Source organism: Asterias rubens, chromosome 11 (assembly GCF_902459465.1).
Source record: "Asterias rubens chromosome 11, eAstRub1.3, whole genome shotgun sequence".
Classification (NCBI taxonomy): domain Eukaryota; kingdom Metazoa; phylum Echinodermata; class Asteroidea; order Forcipulatida; family Asteriidae; genus Asterias; species Asterias rubens.
Window position 1 is genome coordinate 14,053,349 of NC_047072.1, and position 19,770 is coordinate 14,073,118.

The window sequence follows — 19,770 nt, forward strand, 5'->3', positions numbered from 1 at the left end:
AATACATCTATGTTCTACTGTACATTAGATGACATCAGTATTATGCTATATGCGTGTTTGCTATACAACTGTTGTGTAATTATTAATTTCTTATAATAATAAACACGTTTGTAAAAATCTTCACAATAATTATTGCCACGTTATATATTGGAAGACTACAGGAACACGTTGCCTTGGATCGGTCGAGTTGGTCTTTGAAAAGCGTTTGTAACCGTTTGTTGTAAAATACATATGGTTAGAAAGTTGTTTTAAAAGTAGAATACAATGATCCTCACAAGTTTGCCTCGAAATTGCGTGGTTTTCCTTTTACTTTGCAAACTAACACGGTCGGCCATTTATGGCTCACGTAGATGGCCGGCCGTGTTTGTCAACGAGGTAAACGGAAAACCATGCATTTCGAGTGATACTTGTATATCATTATATTCTACTTTTAAAATATCTTTCTTATCATATGCATTTTATAACAAACGGTTATCAACTCGACCGATCCAAGGCAACGTGTTCCTTTAATCCTCTTTTAAATTTATTCAAAACAAGTTGCATGCTAAAAGATGGTTTGAATATTATATAATAACCAATCAGTTGCTTTCATAATTGCTTCAATAAAGCCAATAGGGTCGTTAACCCCTACCGATGTTTCTAGCTTACTCTCAGAGTTCAATCTATTTGGCTCTGTTCAAATTTCAAGGCGTTTTTATTTGTTGTTATTTGCCATAATCTGATTATTCCATATAGTGGTTTTTATTGAAGACTGTTACCGGGGACTTTTTCGTAATATTGAACTATTTTGTGCTTCAAATACAGATTTTTCATTAAATATTTTGATAATGAGCAATAACTGTGTAGTTTATCTGTTTCTTGTTCGGTAATCAAATATATTAAAGAAAACCTTTTAATGTAAATATTAATTTCAAGAGTTTTTTTTTACATTCAGATGTGAAGACCGCAAAATATCTCCGATAAAGATGCTGAATGCAACTATGATACAAAAAAGAATTTTCAAAATTCACATTAACCTTTTGCTTAACTTTATTAATTCGTTTTTTGTAAAAACAAAAAACGACAATGAACGTTTAAAAAAAAGAGGAGCCTTCATTTTAAAGTGACTGGGTACTTTTTGTTGGACAAAAAACACAATGTCCACAGATTTACATCAAACTTAAGTTTGAAGAAAATGATGGTAGAAAGCTTCCCTGAAAATATTACATGCTGAGGTGCTGTAGTTTTTGCGAAATGAGTAAAACAATGTCATGAAAATAATTTTCGTCTCAGTGATCATGAGACGAAAATTATTTTAGCATGTAAAAATGTCAAAAAACACAAATGCTGACATTTGATTGAAGATGATAATGTGCTTGCCGTCTTCGGAAAAAAAAATGCATCTTTGACATTTTAACTCACATCAGCAGATGTCAAAAACAAAATCTAGCGCTTCATTTCCAACACTCGAAGGATTTGCCCAGTGCCTCCAATGTGTTAGATTCATACCATAGTCTCGCTGACGGGGGAGACTTGTTTTATTTAGGCCAACTGAACTGAACACTTCGCAGAGAAAAATCCTGCGAATATAGAAGATTTGCGCACCTCGGACGCACACATGAAACAACAAACACTTGATACTTCCGTCATTCGGGGTGGATCCCACGAGCGGTCTGAGATAGAGCCATCTGATTGATTGAACAGGGGAAAACACCTGGTTACGTCTAAGCAGACAAACACCAAAGAGGCGACTTATTACACCTTTCATCCTGCCCCCCTTGATCACTTTCTGACTTATGTTAGGGTACTGGAAAATAACATTTAGATCAGCTTTAAAATCGGGCAATCTTGTCTTTCTATTTTTGCAGCGTTCGATAGAAAACTTGTATATAAAGCCTTTGTTTCCAAACCTTCAGCTCCCATCCTCTTTGAGCTATGGTGGTTTTGATTGTCACATCAGAAATACCTTTGTCTGATTCCCTGAGTTTGTATGTACATTATCCTCTCGAAATAAGAAAGCACCAGGACATTTTCACCCAAGCCTCAGTATCGTCACAAGTATCCGTGTAAACAAAATCCAGATGTCATCTGCCGATGACACTCCAACAATTGCCTCATCACTTTTATTTACTGCAAACCTTATGGTCGTGACATTTGAAGGCCAACGAACTTCCCCATTCTAATCAGCTAATGGGAGATAAGTACTTTCAGTCGTGTGCATCTTGGAAATGAGTTTTCACTTTCATACCTGGTGAAAGACCTCGTTCACTTATATCATAAATCCAAAAATACTCCAGTGCGTTTCCTTTTTCACCAGACGTCGCTGATGGCTTTATTTAATCTCAATCCATATGTTTCTCATTTTAAAATTGACAGCACGGTACAACATCACGCTATGTTTGAATGATGTAAATGCTTGGATTATGGGGTTTTGTATGTAATTTTTGTTAATATCCACTGAAAAGGAGACATGTGATTTTAGCACAGCGTTGGATAAGATGTAATGTCATGCGAGTCGCTTATAATGCTATAAGCCTCTTTGAGATATGTTGGACACACTACTTGAACACTATTTTGTTTTGGTATATTTGTCTGTATACCCCTCACAGTGAACTCCTATAATGGTCATCATACCTCAAAAAGGCTAATTCAACACAAATTAACGTATTTCTACGAGGGATATAACGAAATACCCAAATACTCATCCACCAAACAAAGAGGTACATGAACATTTTGCAAAAGCACTGAGCAGTTATAAAGAAACCTGTAGGTTGAACACTGTACACGAAACTAGAAGGAGACAAAGGTTAAAACGTCCAACCAAGTATAAATTCATTCACCCGAACAAATCAACAACCCTGCTCGAGATTCAGATTCATTTATTTACAAATCTTGGCTAAGTATTATAAAAGGTCCCTATAATTTATAGAGTTTCTCTTCCCGTTCCTATTTTGTGTCTCGTGACTTGTTCAATCTGCTCCATTGTGCACAGACAGTGGACGAGATTTTGAACTGATGTCTCCAATGGAGGCCACAGCACGATGGATTATTATATTACATGTAGGGATGAAGGATAGGGTTATACTAAAATATTCCCAACCATCTGCGCCACGAGTTTGGAAAACTAATGCCTTAAAATGTTTTTAGATGTCTTTGAAAGACAGAAGAAAGACGTGCAGTGTTAATGAATGGTCGATCTGGGGCTCTTATAGCATTCAACAGTTTATTTTTAAATTGGTGTCAAGGACTTTGAATAACAAAAATAAGGCATTTCAGTCCAGTAGGCCTATGTCTTTACTTATTGAAAAAAGTATATGTAGGTAATGGGTTTTCGGCTTGTTTAAAAATGCATTTGATAACCGGCATAATGGCTGAAAATTCGACACAATTTGGCTTAGTTGCCAACATTCGGAAAAGGGGTCACAATTCGGTATGGTGTCCAACATTTGGCATAGTGGCCTGAAATTCGGCAGCGCGGCAAATATTTAACAGAGTGTGCAACAATGGGCATGGTGACAAAAATTCAACATGGTGACCAAAACTCGGCAGGGTGGTCCGAATTCGGAATAGTGTACAAAATTCGGCATTGGGGCCAAAATTCAGCCGAGGGACCAAAATTCAGCAGAGGGACCAAAATTCGGCAGAACGGAAATTCCGCGTTTAGTTTTACTGGAAACAAACCGAAATGTCAATGACATTTTTGCCTGTCCCTTTAAACTGTTTGGATGTGATTTTTCAGCATCATGTGTAAGTCAACATGATTACTAGTAATGTCCATCCAGGGAAAGATATACCACACGTTATGCGTGGTATCACACAGCATGTGATGGACGTCGTAATGCATGTTGCTCAAATGCCAAATGTCACTTAAAAGTCATTAAGTGGCTTATCGACGGGGTGTCATCTAAGGGGTCTCGTGTACATATACCTCTAACATCTACTTCACAACTACTGCACGAATAATTAATCGTAACAAAATATTCTCAATTATTTCATGCGAAATCGTATGCCATAAATGGGTCATCCCATGTCAGACCAACGCACTTTTTTACCTCATGTCTTCTGATTTTGATAACAATTGCTGTGCTTGTAGGTCCTATGAGGAATGAATCCACATCAATGTTTAGCCCGATCCGACTTCTTCTAAAATATTCTCAATTATTTCATGCGAAATCGTATGCCATAAATGGGTCATTCCATGTCAGACCAACGCACTTTTTTACCTCATGTCTTCCGATTTTGATAACAATTGCTGTGCTTGTAGGTCCTATGAGGAATGAATCCACATCAATGTTTAGCCCGATCCGACTTCTTCTAAAATATTCTCAATTATTTCATGCGAAATCGTATGCCATAAATGGGTCATTCCATGTCAGACCAACGCACTTTTTACCTCATGTCTTCTGATTTTGATAACAATTGCTGTGCTTGTAGGTCCTATGAGGAATGAATCCACATCAATGTTTAGCCCGATCCGACTTCTTCTAAAATATTCTCAATTATTTCATGCGAAATCGTATGCCATAAATGGGTCATTCCATGTCAGACCAACGCACTTTTTTACCTCATGTCTTCCGATTTTGATAACAATTGCTGTGCTTGTAGGTCCTATGAGGAATGAATCCACATCAATGTTTAGCCCGATCCGACTTCTTCTAAAATATTCTCAATTATTTCATGCGAAATCGTATGCCATAAATGGGTCATTCCATGTCAGACCAACGCACTTTTTTACCTCATGTCTTCCGTTTTTGATAACAATTGCTGTGCTTGTAGGTCCTATGAGGAATGAATGAGGAATGAATCCACATCAATGTTTAGCCCGATCCGACTTACCGTGTGGTCAGGGCAGAAACTACTGAAAATCTAACAGTTTTAGGGTAAAATACCTCATTTTTGGTAAAGTGTGTTGGTCTGACAGAGAATGACCCAAATACAAAATCTCGAACTTCAAATTGAATGAAAAAAGTATTACTTAAGGGTCAGTGTTATAATAATACTTTTTTCATCTATTTCTCAGCAATGTTTTTATAAACTAGAATCAGAGAGTACTCTTGTGGTTTGACAAATGCAAGTTAACCTATGGGACAGATATAACGTTGATTTGAGTCTGTATCAAATATCTCTGAGTTTAAAATAGAACCGGTAAATTATCCCCACAGTCCGTAAAACACATTCCGTCTATAAGCAGACACAACCAAAGGAAACTACTCCACTTTGTGCGTCTATAAATTCATTCAAATTGTTCAACCTCGAAGCAGATGGGGTTTAAATATGTGACAAACAACATCACGTTGTCCCATGGGTTCTGTCCTCCACGGTGATTTCGGAGTGTTACAATGTCTCAAGCCACCTTGATGTTCCAAACAAAATGAAAGAAGATTCAATTTACGGCTGCTTTTTAATAGATCAGGCAGACATATTATTGTGTGTCTCGTTGGGATTGGAGAAGTGTTGCGGTGATAGGCATTTGGGAGCGTGGCTGACGTGCAGCTGGTGGACGGACTGGCATGCCTTGAATCTCTCACGAACTCTCATAAGGATGTTAACATTCCGAGGTCAGGAGAAGCAATATATGGTGATGCAAGGAACGTGTAACTTCATTAAAAAACGGGTCATGGAGGAAGAAGACATAACAAATTATCATAGATATAGGTTAAGCCGGAGAAATCTGAACATGGTTGACGCTTGCAAATTTAATTTAATCCAGTGATTTGAAAAAATCAGTGTAAACATCAACGTTGCATTAATAATTTCCGAATGCAATGGTCAAAAATACAAAAGACTCACACCTGTCATTTTCACCCTGTGCCCAATAGCCTCTGTCCAAAGACTTTAAACGGCTACATGAATATAAATGACTTTATACTAAAAGCTGACACTAAACAAGGTCCATTTAATCAATTTAGACCACAGTTTTGGTCTTGAAGTAAGGAACATTTTAGGAAGTTATTGTTAAATTAGGTTCTCATCCCAACTACATTTTGTGAAGGTATACATTAATTAGACACGGGCCCTGATTGTGTTATGCTTTTATTAAGGTTTGTTATTCTCAATGCACATTGCAGAGTACAGGTCGGATTGGCAAGACTTGTCTTTGCTCTGCGGTACATGACGGCGTAAAAGGGGCTTCTTGGCCTCATAGCTAACTACAATACAATACAATACAATACAATACAATACAATACAATATAATTGCGAAAATATAAGGCCATGTTATCTAATGAAGATATAACGACCCATTGTCGAGGGTATTTTTATCAGACTCCTACGTTACATTACATTGTTAAACCGTTGCCCATAAGTGGGCGTAGCTTCAAACCAAGGGATGCATGCACAGGCAATGTAAAAAACATACAGTGGTAAAACTCCCAGGAAATCAAAAGGACTGCTAGAAGTCGAACCACATAATGTGCTTTGGTCATGCTTGTTTGGATGCAATATAAAATTCCCAAAGTGTACGACAGGCATTTTACAAATAAAGCAAAACCCAACGACGATCGACGCTTACTGATAAAACAATACTTTTACCATTATTTGTTATGCATTTCTCGCAAGGTTTATGTTCTTTACTAAGTAAGATAAAAAACAATGACGGTGATTACGAACTTCGCAGCGAAGATAAACTCTTATGAGTGGATAAAATTCGCCTGTTCGGACGCAGCTGTTACAATATCTCTTGGCCTGGAGTGGTTCTTCGAAACTGTCCACGGCTCGACATTGCAATCTACAGAGGCACTCTCGGATGGCCAGTGTGTTTAGTCAGGTTGACGGAACTATTTACAGTCTACCATTCCATTAGATTGATTAGACGTGACTGTAAAGTAAAAGCCTGTGTCTTTGTCATCCATAAGACTGAGGAAAACATCTTTGAGAATAGTTTCTATGCATCCTGGTGGCTTCATTGTTCAACGCGGTTTAGAGTATAAAGAATAAGAAGGATATACAGATATGTGTGCGATGCTTCCTTCAGTACTTTGAAAGAAATGCAGATTTAGTTTGTTGCCTAATTGATTATACTGGACATAAATGAGCGACTCTTTTTATTATCTCGATACGAGTGCGTATTGTGATGAATTGCGGAATATCATATTCAGAAAGATTACTACATGCAGTAGAAAGACTAGATTTTTTTTTAAATGAGTTTTATTTATAGCACAAGTTTGTTGACACCACACGTTGGCTAAGAGTTCGTTACAGCAGTGTCGAATATGTCTAGAAAGACGTGTGAAATCCATTACCGAATGTACAAAATAGTTAGCATCGATTATTGGTATCAAAGAAATTTAGAAAGATATTATAATAGTCAAAGTAAACAAAACACAAAATAACTATCTTCATCACCTTTACTTCATCATGACACAGACCTACGATGGGGGAATATTTGAATACGTTTAAGCGTTTCGGACATCTAGTAATTCTGGATGTTCCGATTTATTTACAAAGAATGTCAAAAGAATCGATACTTTCAAGTAGTTGAATAAAACACGAATCGATATCCGCGCTTGTCTCCCCCTGGAAGATCGCCAAACAACTCTGCTGGCGCAAACTCGGCATGCCTTCTCAACTTACTAAACAGAGGGTACACTCACAATGTAATTACTCAACGGGGATACCAAGGTAAATGCCATGGTTGGTATTAAGAGAGTAAATCAGCTGATGCTCATTACCTTTACACACAAGGTACAGATGGGTAGCAGTCTGGTGCTCAAACATTTAAGAACGTCTGGCTGCATAATTACATCAAACAAAATACAGGGTGGCAGATGACTTGAAGTGACAGCTGTGATGTAACCTTCTTGGTTTTCACCAAACACGTTTCCGAAACGAGGTTTGATGATGGGGAAAACGTGTCCCATTTAAAGATTGAGCAAATTTGTTTTGTTTTCAATGTATAAAGAAATAATCAATGTAATTTCAAATAATCATTTTTGTTTCTTCTCCTTCGAATTTAATGTAAAGACGGCATGAAATAAATTAAGTAAAACTGACGAGAGATAATCACTGAAAATTTGAACATACTTGAACAGAGTTGAATGGTAAAAAAAGAAACAAAAACAGCCATTTGAACTTTCGCTGCATACATTATATTTTAAACTCATGCCTCTTGCAAACTCTCAAACCTGGCTTTTGGACTGCATTGAGTGTAACCAAGGGAACAAGAAAGCAAAACGCTGCTGCATTTTACAGACGATATGCAAATATCGAGAGCAGATGACATTTAGACCATAGTATCAAGAATTCCCCAGTGGACAGCAAGTGCATAAGCGTTCGGGAATTTGAGATTCTGCCCTTAATCTTCGAAGAAATATTTGTATGAATAAGAAAGGCATTTCATATAAGCCCGAATTCAGGGAAGTTAATCAAACTTGGAGTACAAATAAAAGAGTCGTCTTCGAGTCTCAAGCGGAAAGTTTGATATTTAGAAAAGTCAAAACGGCCTTGGTGTGAAGCTAAACATTGTTTTCTCAGTTCACAAGGAGACAGCGTAAAGACATAGGACACTATTGGTTATTGTCAAAGACTAGCCTTCACAGTTGGTGTATCTCAACATATGCAAGAAATAACTAACCTGTGGAAGTTTGAGCTCAATCGGATATCGAAGTTGCGAGATAATAATGAAAGAAAAAACACCCTTGTCACACGAAGTTGTGTGCGTTTAGATGGTTGATTTCGAGACTTCAAGTTCTAAATCTGAGGTCTCGAAATCAACTTCGTTGAAAGTTACTTCTTTCTCAAAAACTATGGCACTTAAGAGGGAGCCGTTTCTCACAATGTTTTATACCATCAATCTCTCCCCATTACTGGTCACCAAGAAATGTTTTATGCTAATAATTATTTTGAGTAGTGACCAATAGTGTCCACTGCCTTTAATGAAGAAATAAACGTACAGACTGTTGACATTTGTTGTCACTCGACAGCGCGTTGAAATCTCATTCATGGGTAGATTGGATAAATAACCAAGCTCTTTATTTGATGGTTGGTTTATTTAGGTTTTTATTTAGACAGTGGAGAGTGTGTTTTTTTAATAATCGATTTCACAAGAACTTATGTTTGTTCAACAAAGGCTAACAAGCCATTAGCAATCATATTGCAGACATACCAAGTAAAAACAAAAAAATACATACAAATGTTTAATCCAAATCGAAATTGTGTCACTCTCCCTGGGCAATCAGCCCCTGTCATTGAAGAAGACACGGTGTCTCGTGCTATATTTGGAACTGCATATATTCAACAATTTCTGCATTATTTTTCAAAATCTTTATAACATTTTTAGTTCTTCATAAAATTGCGAATCACTACCAACTATGGATGTTCAAAGGTTATTATTTATATGTCTTAAGGATTGGAATGAAAGATCATTCGTAAACCCATGAATTTAATTAGCGCTTATAAGGTTCGCGTATTTGATGTCGTTATTTCAAGTTTGATATACGAGTTTAATTTCCCCTCCACCGAATAAATTCAAGCACGTGCATGAAAAGGTCTTTCAAGGGGTCAAGGCAGAAGAAATACAATTGGGCTGATCTTTAGAAATCAAATTCTTTATCATTACAGCAGATCACATTCATCAACTAATGACGCAATTTGATCTCTTTATACAGCACGGAACAAAATGTCACAGACGGGTTTTTTTTAATTAAAGGTTTTTGATGTCAACAAATATTCAAATTCTGCCGCGAGCAAAGTAAATAAGGGCGGAAGATTTAATGAAAGGTGAGTTTAAAGGAGCGAGCAGTGGAAGACAAAAACCTCGGCAAAAAAGGCACCGGTTATAATGGCATTCACAACAATTCAGTATGCGCTGATTGATAAAAGAATAGAAAACGTGCAGCCCATCCCATGACTTCCAAAAACAATGCTTTAGTTTGGCTGCTTTAACATCGAAGTTCTATCCGGTTTTTCTATATACTTCTCAGTTCCAAGGCCTCTTGCAAAACTCGGATTACATTCACATTTTTATTCCAAAATTGTGTTACAAAGTGAAACATATCTCTCAAATTGTCTATCCCTGGGTTCGGCCTGATATCATGTGTCACTTTACCCAGTAATATAATCCGTAAATGTAAAATGGCGAGCGATCTGGTATCACACGGTTGACAGCTTAGAAGTTTCGTAATGTCAAAAACAACTCAATCAACATTGCATTTTTTTAATGTACACATTTACAGGATGGTAAGTTTTGTTCCAACGACGCATTATGTAAGGTTTGTGTTTAACATTATATTGCAACAACAGATTGAGCCTTTTAAACAATCCCTTTTTGAACATGAAATCTACTAAAAATTAATACAAATATTCCCAAATGAAGTGCACATTATGTTTTCATGGTTGGTGCATTCGTAGCAAATCTAACGTAAAAAACTGACGGAGAAATGATATTCTCTACAACTACGTCTAGAAAGACATGTTAACATTATTAAGCGAATAATGTACAGATCATCAGTACAGTTTATGGCAATGAGGACAAAACTTTAGTCTGAAATTAAGACTCGATCTTCGTGTTTTGGTTTTCTTTTTACGTTCGGTTTTGTTATTAGAAAAATAATTATTTCCCGGTTGGTTATTTTTGCATTCTGTCTTCGTCGTTTAATCTTATGTTTCATACAATTGCAATATGATCGTATGGTTGTTAACTTAACACGTTTTTGTATTACTTTATTTGGTAACAATAAAACGTCATATTTTCCCAGTTACGTTCCCCTTTCTCTTTTTGATTCTCAATTAAAACACCGCATCAGCTTCTATGATTGTATCTCGTATTTTGTTGTTTAAGCACTTATTTGCATAAATTCAGCAGTCAATAACAATGTCATGAAGACGGCCATGTTATTACCTGGCAATCAATAAAGACCGTCCAAACATACGCAAATGAAATGTGCATTGTTTACCTCATAATTAACATGCCTGACGAAGCCAGGAAACTTCAGGCTTCATGGGCTTGTATAACTTCCCGTTCTTGGCATAAATGAATATTATAGGCTTAATTGAGGCAATCATTTGTATATTTCAATTGTGAATAAGCAGTATCAATCAATGAAATTAGCATTTTAATAGGCAACTTATGCGTGTTTGCCTGTCGTGATTGAAGTTAAAAGGGAATGCGCAATGGTGCTTTGATTGGAAGTAATGGCACCAATCTCAATTTAAAGTTGCTTGTTTAAATTTTCTGATTTCTCGGTTTGTTTTGGTAAAGTCTGTTGTTACAAGATGCGGTGTTATGCCATTCACTTCAAATGACAATCACAAGTCAGCGCCCTCGCAGAAGCAATCGCATATTTAGGCAGCACAATCAATCTTTACCATCACATATCTCAACCAGACTTCCATGAGAAATTAACAGTTTATTCATGTTCTGTTGATATCGATAAACTTCAAAATATCATATCCTCATTATTTCCTTTCGCTTAATCTTTATACAACTGTATCCCGCTCAAAATGAAAATACATCTCATCATATCAGTCTGCTGCTAAGATTTTCGTCAATAAAGCAAACATTCGAGTATTTTCTTCTAAATTATCTCGGTTACTTCACATTGCGGTTAAGGTTTACAGACTGATGGGGTTTTCTTTTAAATTGTAACAAACATTGCCTTTGGTAATGTGAAAAGGACATAAACCATCCCAAGAATTGTGATTACGCAGGGCCTACGACAAATATATATTTGGATTATTCTGAAAATCCTGATCATGTATACTGACTAAGTCACTTAAGTCCCAGAAGACACGATGGAATTAATGTCTGAATTCAACGCAAAACAACAACAAATTAAGTGGTGAATATAGAGTGATATGAAAACGCGGTACATCCACAAACAAGAACTTGTTTTTGTTTAAAAGTACTTTTTTAAATGCAGGGTGTATTTTTGGTAATTACTCCAAAGGCTTATGGTAAAATAAAATTACACTGTAAAGAGGACTGGCGAGCAGTTGATTATAAAATCATGGTAAGGAACGACCGCATATGAAGTATCTTTAAGAGAAAGAGGTAATTTTTCACCTAAACAGTTTTAATTTGATAAAGGTTTCAGGCATGAAGCTCTATCAGACATCTGAAAACACACAATACTACGCAACAAGGGTGTTTTATTTTTTATGTTTGTCTTGCAACTTCGGTGACCAATGAGCCCAAATGTTCACATGTTTGTTATTGTATACTCATTATTGTATGGGACACACCAAAAGTATACCCTGCCTTTAACAATAAAAATACTGAGTGAAAACAGTCACACAATCATTGGCAAAGAGCATTGAGGTTAATGATGTATTACAAGGTTTCACTCAATGTTAATGAGATGGTTACCCTCAAGAGAGAAATAAAGTTCGTGATTAATCCTAGTACCAGCTTCTCATTGACATTTAACTAAATAATCAAAAGGTTGCCAATTATGGCTAGACCAGTAATTACACAGTCTCTCTGCGTTGATATTGGAAATAAAGTTCAGACAAAATCGATTGATACCTTCCCGTTTTTAACGGCTGTTTTAAGTTCTTAGGGCCAACACACTGCATAATTGACACTTTTAAGATGGATGGAATGTACACCAAGATGACTTCATGCTGTGAACGACACCGAATGAGACAAAAATCACAGCACAGTCCTGACTTTTTAATACTAATTCCTAAACCTTCAATTCCCACCGTGCTCTCGGTGACTTTCGGGCGGGCTGTCGTGACCTTTAAACCCCGTCTATATAATCAGACAATCCTGCGTTCCTGCCGCATCATTGCCATTCCATTCATCGACAAGTCACGCATTGCTTTGCGCTAAGAATATTGTTCTCCCATGTAAACACTAAGAAGACTCTGCTTTTGCAATACGGGGAGTGCAGGCACCCGTCCGACTGCCATCTCTTCATCAATGTGTCATCATGTTTATGTAATGAGAAATCAAAGGTATCTGTGTGTGGATGATTGTGGTTGGCGCCCGCATGCAAACGTTTAAGAATGCTTCACAGTCATAGGCAGCACCAGACTGCTATCGTACCCCGATAGCACTCCGGGTTGGAAGTATCAAGTATTACTGCGACCATGTGATGTATTTACCATAATAGGTCACCCCCACTGCAATAATTCATTAAACTTTTGAAGTCGAGCTACTGTACTGTTAAAGAACGCTAAATACGTTAGCGACTTCATGATGGGTGAATAATTATTTGAGTAAGTGAAAGTAAGTGAAAATATCCACAGCTACTTTTGCAAACATTTAGGTAGCAAAGTGGTGTTATCGACATGGAGGCCAGTACAAACGGAACTGGGTGGGTCAATGGACCAACTTCCTGCAACGGTTGGACACAATCGCAACCTGCCGTCTACCAACTTGGCTGCTTTGTCATCATCAACGGCCTGCTCGTCCCCCCTAACGTTGGTATATACCAGGCCTTATGGCTACGCATCTGCCTTGTCATCGGGCTCTTTTGCCACGTGCTGTGGGCCGGACCAGCACTATGTTGGCCTGATGGTCTGGCGTGGGAGCTTTCTGCCTTGTTCGCCAACATCGGTCATCTCATCTACCTCTCCTATCTCACCTACCCAGTGAATTTTGACGACGATGTGCAGAAGATATACGGAGCTCTCTTCAAGCCATTCAACGTCAGTCGGCAGCAGTTTCGCGTGCTGCTTGACAAAGGAGGTGAAATCTACGAACTGGACAGAACGGGGCATTATGCAGTGGAAGGACGAACGAGAACAGACCGGGTACTGTCCTTACTGATTTCCGGAAGGTGAGCAAACATTTGTTATTTTTGTCACAACTTGTTCAAAAGGATACCGGTAAATTATTATTGGATTTTATACTCAAATTTATTTGTAAGGAAAAGACGGAAGATCAAGTTGTGTTAGCCGATTTAAAAGAGTATCTTTGCAAAATATTGTTCTTCTTTGAATCTAGCACAGATCGAGAACTTTCTCTATTGTCTTTGTTTTAAAATTGCTCCATGCGACTTATCTGCACACTCGGCCAGACTCTTGTAAAGATTTCCCTTTTTTAAATGCACGATTACTGCACTCAGTTGTTCTGCTCCGCACGAATGGTCTGACTAACAGCGCCCTCACATGACCTTAAATAAGAACCCTTCATTTAAAACTCTTCAAAAATAAAAAATAAAAATGTGTTTGCAATGCATGCCATTACCATGGAAATGTCATTTCCATTCAACCTATTAATGATTCGCTGTGGAAATGCACTCAGTATTCCCTGCCTAAAAAATAAAAGAGGAGGTCTGATGTCATCACCGATAAGCACTAAAAGATACCGGGCATCATCAATCTAGCGGTTAACAAGCTCAAATCGTTATCAGAACGTCTTCAAGCCAGGGATCATCAGTGGGAGTGACTGTTGCGTCTTACCCGTCGTGATTTAACGCTGACATGGTACATCAACAACCAAGTACGCTAGACAATCCCCAGGGGCAAGATGGTGTGAACTTTACACCCATTACAGGAAGGGTATTAGGTCTCTCTTGTCGCACGCATATCGCCTTAAGACGCTTTTAGACTACCGGCTAAGTAGGATAGCATGGCGGAATAACCTCCGTGGTGATGATCCGCAGCCGGAAGCACTTCTTACTGGATTTTAAAAGCACCATGAATATCGGTGTGAAAATCCGGAAAATTTAAAATCCAATACGGTGTCGTATCTATAAAATCTTAAAAGAAACCAAACACCCAACAAGTAAATATTTAAATTTGTGCAGAAAGGGAAACAGTAAAGTAAAAATACGAATAGCTCTTCATCAGACTTCCATTTGTTTTTTCTTATTCCCTTAAAACATTATTTTAACCACCCTGACTGCCGTTTCCAGTCACATAAACAGAATTTCATGAAAATTAATGTGAACCCTTACCATAAATTATTTATGATTTGTGGTTAATACAAATACATTATTTTGTACATTTTACAGTGAACAAATTATTAACTTCATACGATAAAATAAATCGGGTTGGTTTTGGGGTGAAATATGACTTATACAAGGATGTTTTCAGACGTGCATGTGTCACAAATCAATGTCAGTAACATTTAAAGATTTCGACAATTAAATTTGGCTACTCTTTCTGCACGGACAGCAATTCAAGCAAGAGTCAAAACTCGAGGTCGCTTTATCAAATTATCGGGAGGCAATCTAGTTTCACTCAATGTGCGTTACAAGTCGGCCTCGTCTGACTCTGATATGGGCGGCACGTTCCTACACCATTTGGCTAAGCGTTTAGTTTTATCCCAATCGCCAATGGCATGTCTTGACATTAAAGGAACACGTTGCCTTGGATCGGTCGAGTTGGTCTTTGAAAAGCGTTTGTAACGTGTTCCTTTAACAAAATGCGGAAAAACACATTCGTATTACATCGAGATTTTGAATAGCTAAGACTGTCCGCTGTTGATACTTCTAGAATTCATTTAATCAAATAAATCAAGTCCGATTCGGTTGAACTTATTTAGAATACGTTGTATTCAGATTAATGTTCAAACGAGGTTTTATAATAGTCAGGTTTTAAGAATAATCGGGGTTTTATTTCAAGACCTTATTTAAATGTGGATTAATTATTCTAACCAAGTAGAGTAGTATACTGTACTTGGATGTAGCATGAGCATACTTCCATCACGCGTTAACATCGTTTCTTCTTAATCATATTTACACTTTATATTATTAAAAGTGGCACAGAGCCATCCATCAAAACCGCAGTATCAAATAGAGTCGGTGTTTAGCTCTTAAAGGGACTTATTTCAATTCTCTTGCTTTCAAGAACTGCAGGTTTATCCTACATGCTTTATGTTAATATTCTAAAACTATTTATGCTCATTGGTTTTTTTTTGTGCTGTTACTGTATTATGTTGTTCAAAGTCTCGAAATAACACCAATAAAGTATCACATATTATTCATAACATTATGTCAAACTGTATTTATATTTTTATTTGTACTATACAGGATGAGAGTTACAGCTAGTGGTGGTTTCTTGCACAATGTATACCCATCTCAATTCCTCGACTCTCTCGAATGGCAGAGCAACCGGTCTGTTACTTCGGCAGCTGGCCCGTCTAGTTTTCAGGTAAATGGGTCTAAATTTCACCCAAGCCAAGACTGGTTACATTTTTATACTCGAAGCCATAGTCGGGCACGTTTGGTGATTGTCAAAGACCAGTATTCTCACTTGTTGTATCCCAAATTATGCATAAAATAACAAACCTGTTAAAATCTTGGCTCTATTATTGGTCATCGATTTTGTAAGAGATTACAGAAAAAACACCCTTGTTGCATTACTTTGTGTGCTGTCAGACGCATAATTAATAAAAGGCTCCCCCTATAGTCTTTTAATATTTGAGTTAGCAATTACCTCTTTCTCAACAAATTACGTTACTTTGAGCCGTTTTTTCACAATGTTAATACTATCAACAGCTTTCCATTGCTCGTTACCAAGTAAGTTTTTATGTCAACAATTATTTTGAGTAGCCTAATTACCAATAGTTTTCAGTGCCGTTGAGAAAATTACCAGTACATAAATGTGGTCTGTAACATAATTCCATAATATGTACATTTCCATTCCGTATTCATAGGTAACCGTAACTGCAGATGTAGACTGTCGGTACATTCAATGGCAGAGGAAAGACCTTGACAAATTCCTCAGAAAGGAGGCTTTCATGAGGGCAGTCTTCGAGACAACTATCGGTAAAGACATCAACACTAAACTTTACTCCATCAACGAGGACAACGATAAGCCAGTTGCGCCACCACCGAGCACCCAGCCTACAAACAAGATGACCACCCTTAAACAGATGAGCGTGCCGGAAATAGCTGAGATCTGCTTACCAGATGATGAGGAAGAAGAAAGTGGGCTACTCTCTCATAAATGGGAGCGGGCACTTTCACTGGATGATGATGCTGGGATTGGTGGTCCGCCATTGCACACTACCGGGGGAATGGGCTTAACTGTGCCCACAGGATCGGGAAGTACAGCCAGTCTGCATTCGGCACGATCCATGGTGGACATCAGAGCGAGTATTGCATCGGGGAGAGGAGCCGACGCAACGCGCCGTTCAACCCTCGGCCAAGCAGAGAGGCCCTCGAGGCTCAACAGCATGACGTCACACACAAGCGGTACAGCACCAAGAAGTTTGCCAAGAGTTTATTAATGCATGGTATCATCCGCGCATGCGTAAACATCACGTTATGGTAAATCATTTGCATATCACACCCACCGATCACATTTCGTTCTCTTTCTTTTCTCATCCTCGAATTTTCATACATTAGTTTCATACATTTCAACACAATCTGTTCCATACATTTCAACCATGCATGAAAATAACACTTTGGAAGGGTCACATAGAGGAAAACAGTTAACAAAACATGTATGTGGGTGTGTACAAAAAAAATTGCCCCTGTTTTCAAGAGTTGATGACGTTATCACTGCGTCATCTTGGTTACAAAACAATTACAAAGTGATGAACATCATCATGATATGCTAAGCCCACAAGAGCAAGACCTAGCAGAATTAAATACAATCACTAGTTTGTGTTGACTGCACGTAAAACAACCCTCTGTTGTTCCACTATAATTCTTTTTAGGTAGTCACGTTTGCGCTTCCTTTTAGTGTACTAAACGTTACACTTGTATTGAAAAAGGGAGTAAAGCAACAACATTTAACTGTTTAGTTCAACATTTACTGGTTTTTAATCTTGACAAACCATTCTTTTCACACTTTTCTCATGATGGCTTCAAGATTTGTTTCTTAAAATTATGTTCTATGTCGCGACAAAAGCTGCTGAAATATCAGGCAACACACAAATTGACATAATAATTTATGCTTAAACATTAACGGCTATTTGAGTTTAAATAATATCTTGTCATCTGCTTTGTCCGTTTTACAATTTTTTTTGCAAATTACGTTGCCATCATTTTTATTAAATAAGGGAGAAAACACATGCAGCGCAAAATCAGCTCATAAACATGATTTTTGAAAGAGAGCATTTTAGAAGTACGGATTGTGACCGGTGCATGAACTAAAAAGAACCCAAACAATCCTTATCTTAAATTCAAGATGAGTAAGAAAATTAAAAAGCGGTCATCTGATAATTAACTGTCAACCCATCACAATTCTTGAAGTAGTGTAAGTTTGCAACTAAAAATCTTTATTTGAGTTTTACTAACACTTGTATACTAACGGCTAACACTAAATATTCCATAATTGACGCTAATGGTGGTGACACTATTGGCAATTGTCAAAGACTAGCCTTCACAGTTGGTGTATCTCAACATGTGCATAAAATAACAAACCTGTGAAAATTTGAGCTGAATCGGTCATCGGAGTTGCGAGACAATAATGAAAGAAAAATAACCCTTGTCACACGAAGTTGTGTGCGTTTAGATGGTTGATTTCGAGACCTCAAGTTCTAAATCCGAGGTCTCGAAATCAAATTCGTGGAAAATTACTTCTTTCTCGAAAACTACGTCACTTCAGAGGGAGCTGTTTCTCAAAATGTTTTATACCACCAACCTCTCCCCATTACTTGTCACCAAGAAAGGTTTTATGCCAATCATTATTTTGAGTAATTACCAATAGTGTCCACTGCCTTTAATGTAACATTCTTTCCCCTTTTCCCCCACAATTCAGAACCAATGCTAGAGGGCAGTTCTAAGAGAAGCAGCTTTCAGTCAGACGATGGTCATCAGTTCCTCAACCCAGACCAAAGAGAAACACACTATGTATCTTCAGTTTAAAGACAAGTCCACAACCACGGAAATATGTGAAAGCAGAATACAGTAATGCTTGCCAAAAAGTTGCAGGAAAGTTTTTAAGGCGTGTCACCTCTTGTGGGCTAGCCTTTTCTGCGTTGGAGCATACAACTTTCCTCCACTTAAAACTGCCTTGAAGTTTTTTTATATTTGGAGCTTTGATTACCATGTGTACAAAACTCATCAACTCGTTACAGAGAAAAAAACAAGGGGAACCCCCAATGGGTTGGTGTTGGGGAGGGGGTGGGATGAACCCGAAGACATGAGGGATCAATGCCAAAGGAGAGTTCAAGACACCCTGGTCAACATCTTCAGAAACAGATCACCAGAAATATAGGATAAGGAAAGCAATGTCTTCTTGTGTCTTAGAACTCACAAGAATAGAACAATTTAAAGGTCATGAATGATAATCACAGACCAGAATACCACAACCATCTCACAAGTTGCCATCCCAACCGATTTAATTCTGATTGTTAAGTGTGCTATGTATTATGGTAATGAAGTATCATTTCATGAACCATCTGTCCATCTGGACCCATTTTCATATAGAGCTGCTTATGTGGAAAATGTTACTTAACAAATTTCTTCTAAGCAGAATTGAGCAGGATACCAGTCACAAAATGTACTTGTGTCATGGTAGTTTGGCTGGTAACCTTATGCTGGTAAGCAAAATTTTGTTATGCTTAGCTACTTTTGTGTTTATAAGCAAATCTATGAAATGGGGTCCTGGTACCAGGGCCCAATTTCATAGAGCTGCTGAAGCAGAAAATATTGCTAAATAGTTTTCTGCTGAGCATGAGCAGGATACCAGTCACAAGTTGTACATGTGACATGGAATTTTGGCTGGTAACTGTTCTGGTAAGCATAGTTTTGTTGTGCTTAGCTATTTTTTAAGCTTAAGCAGCATTAGAAATTGGGCCCTGTTCAATGGGCCACACCACTGTGTACAAGCTTGATGACTCCAGATGATGATGATGATACCTACTTTGACATATCTTGGTTGCTTCAACATCACAATTAAATAATATTACTTTTGTATTGTTTAATTTAAAAGAGTTGTGTATAC

General features: G+C 37.7%; 1 protein-coding gene across 2 annotated transcripts; it reads left to right on the top strand.

Moving 5' to 3' along the window:
• The first annotated feature begins 12,708 nt into the window (after positions 1–12,708).
• On the top strand, positions 12,709–19,322 carry LOC117296820 (popeye domain-containing protein 3-like). 2 transcript variants are annotated; one of them, XM_033779887.1, is made up of 4 exons: positions 12,709–13,703; positions 15,903–16,023; positions 16,529–17,144; positions 18,583–18,670. In XM_033779887.1, the coding sequence occupies exons 1-3, from the start codon at positions 13,213–13,215 to the stop codon at positions 17,102–17,104; spliced, it is 1,188 nt and encodes a 395-aa protein (XP_033635778.1). In that variant the 5' UTR covers positions 12,709–13,212; the 3' UTR covers positions 17,105–17,144; positions 18,583–18,670. The 2 variants fall into 2 exon arrangements, with proteins under 2 accessions (XP_033635778.1, XP_033635777.1); XM_033779886.1 differs by having other exon boundaries at positions 12,712–13,703; positions 16,529–17,069; positions 18,583–19,322.
• The last annotated feature ends 448 nt before the right edge of the window (positions 19,323–19,770 follow it).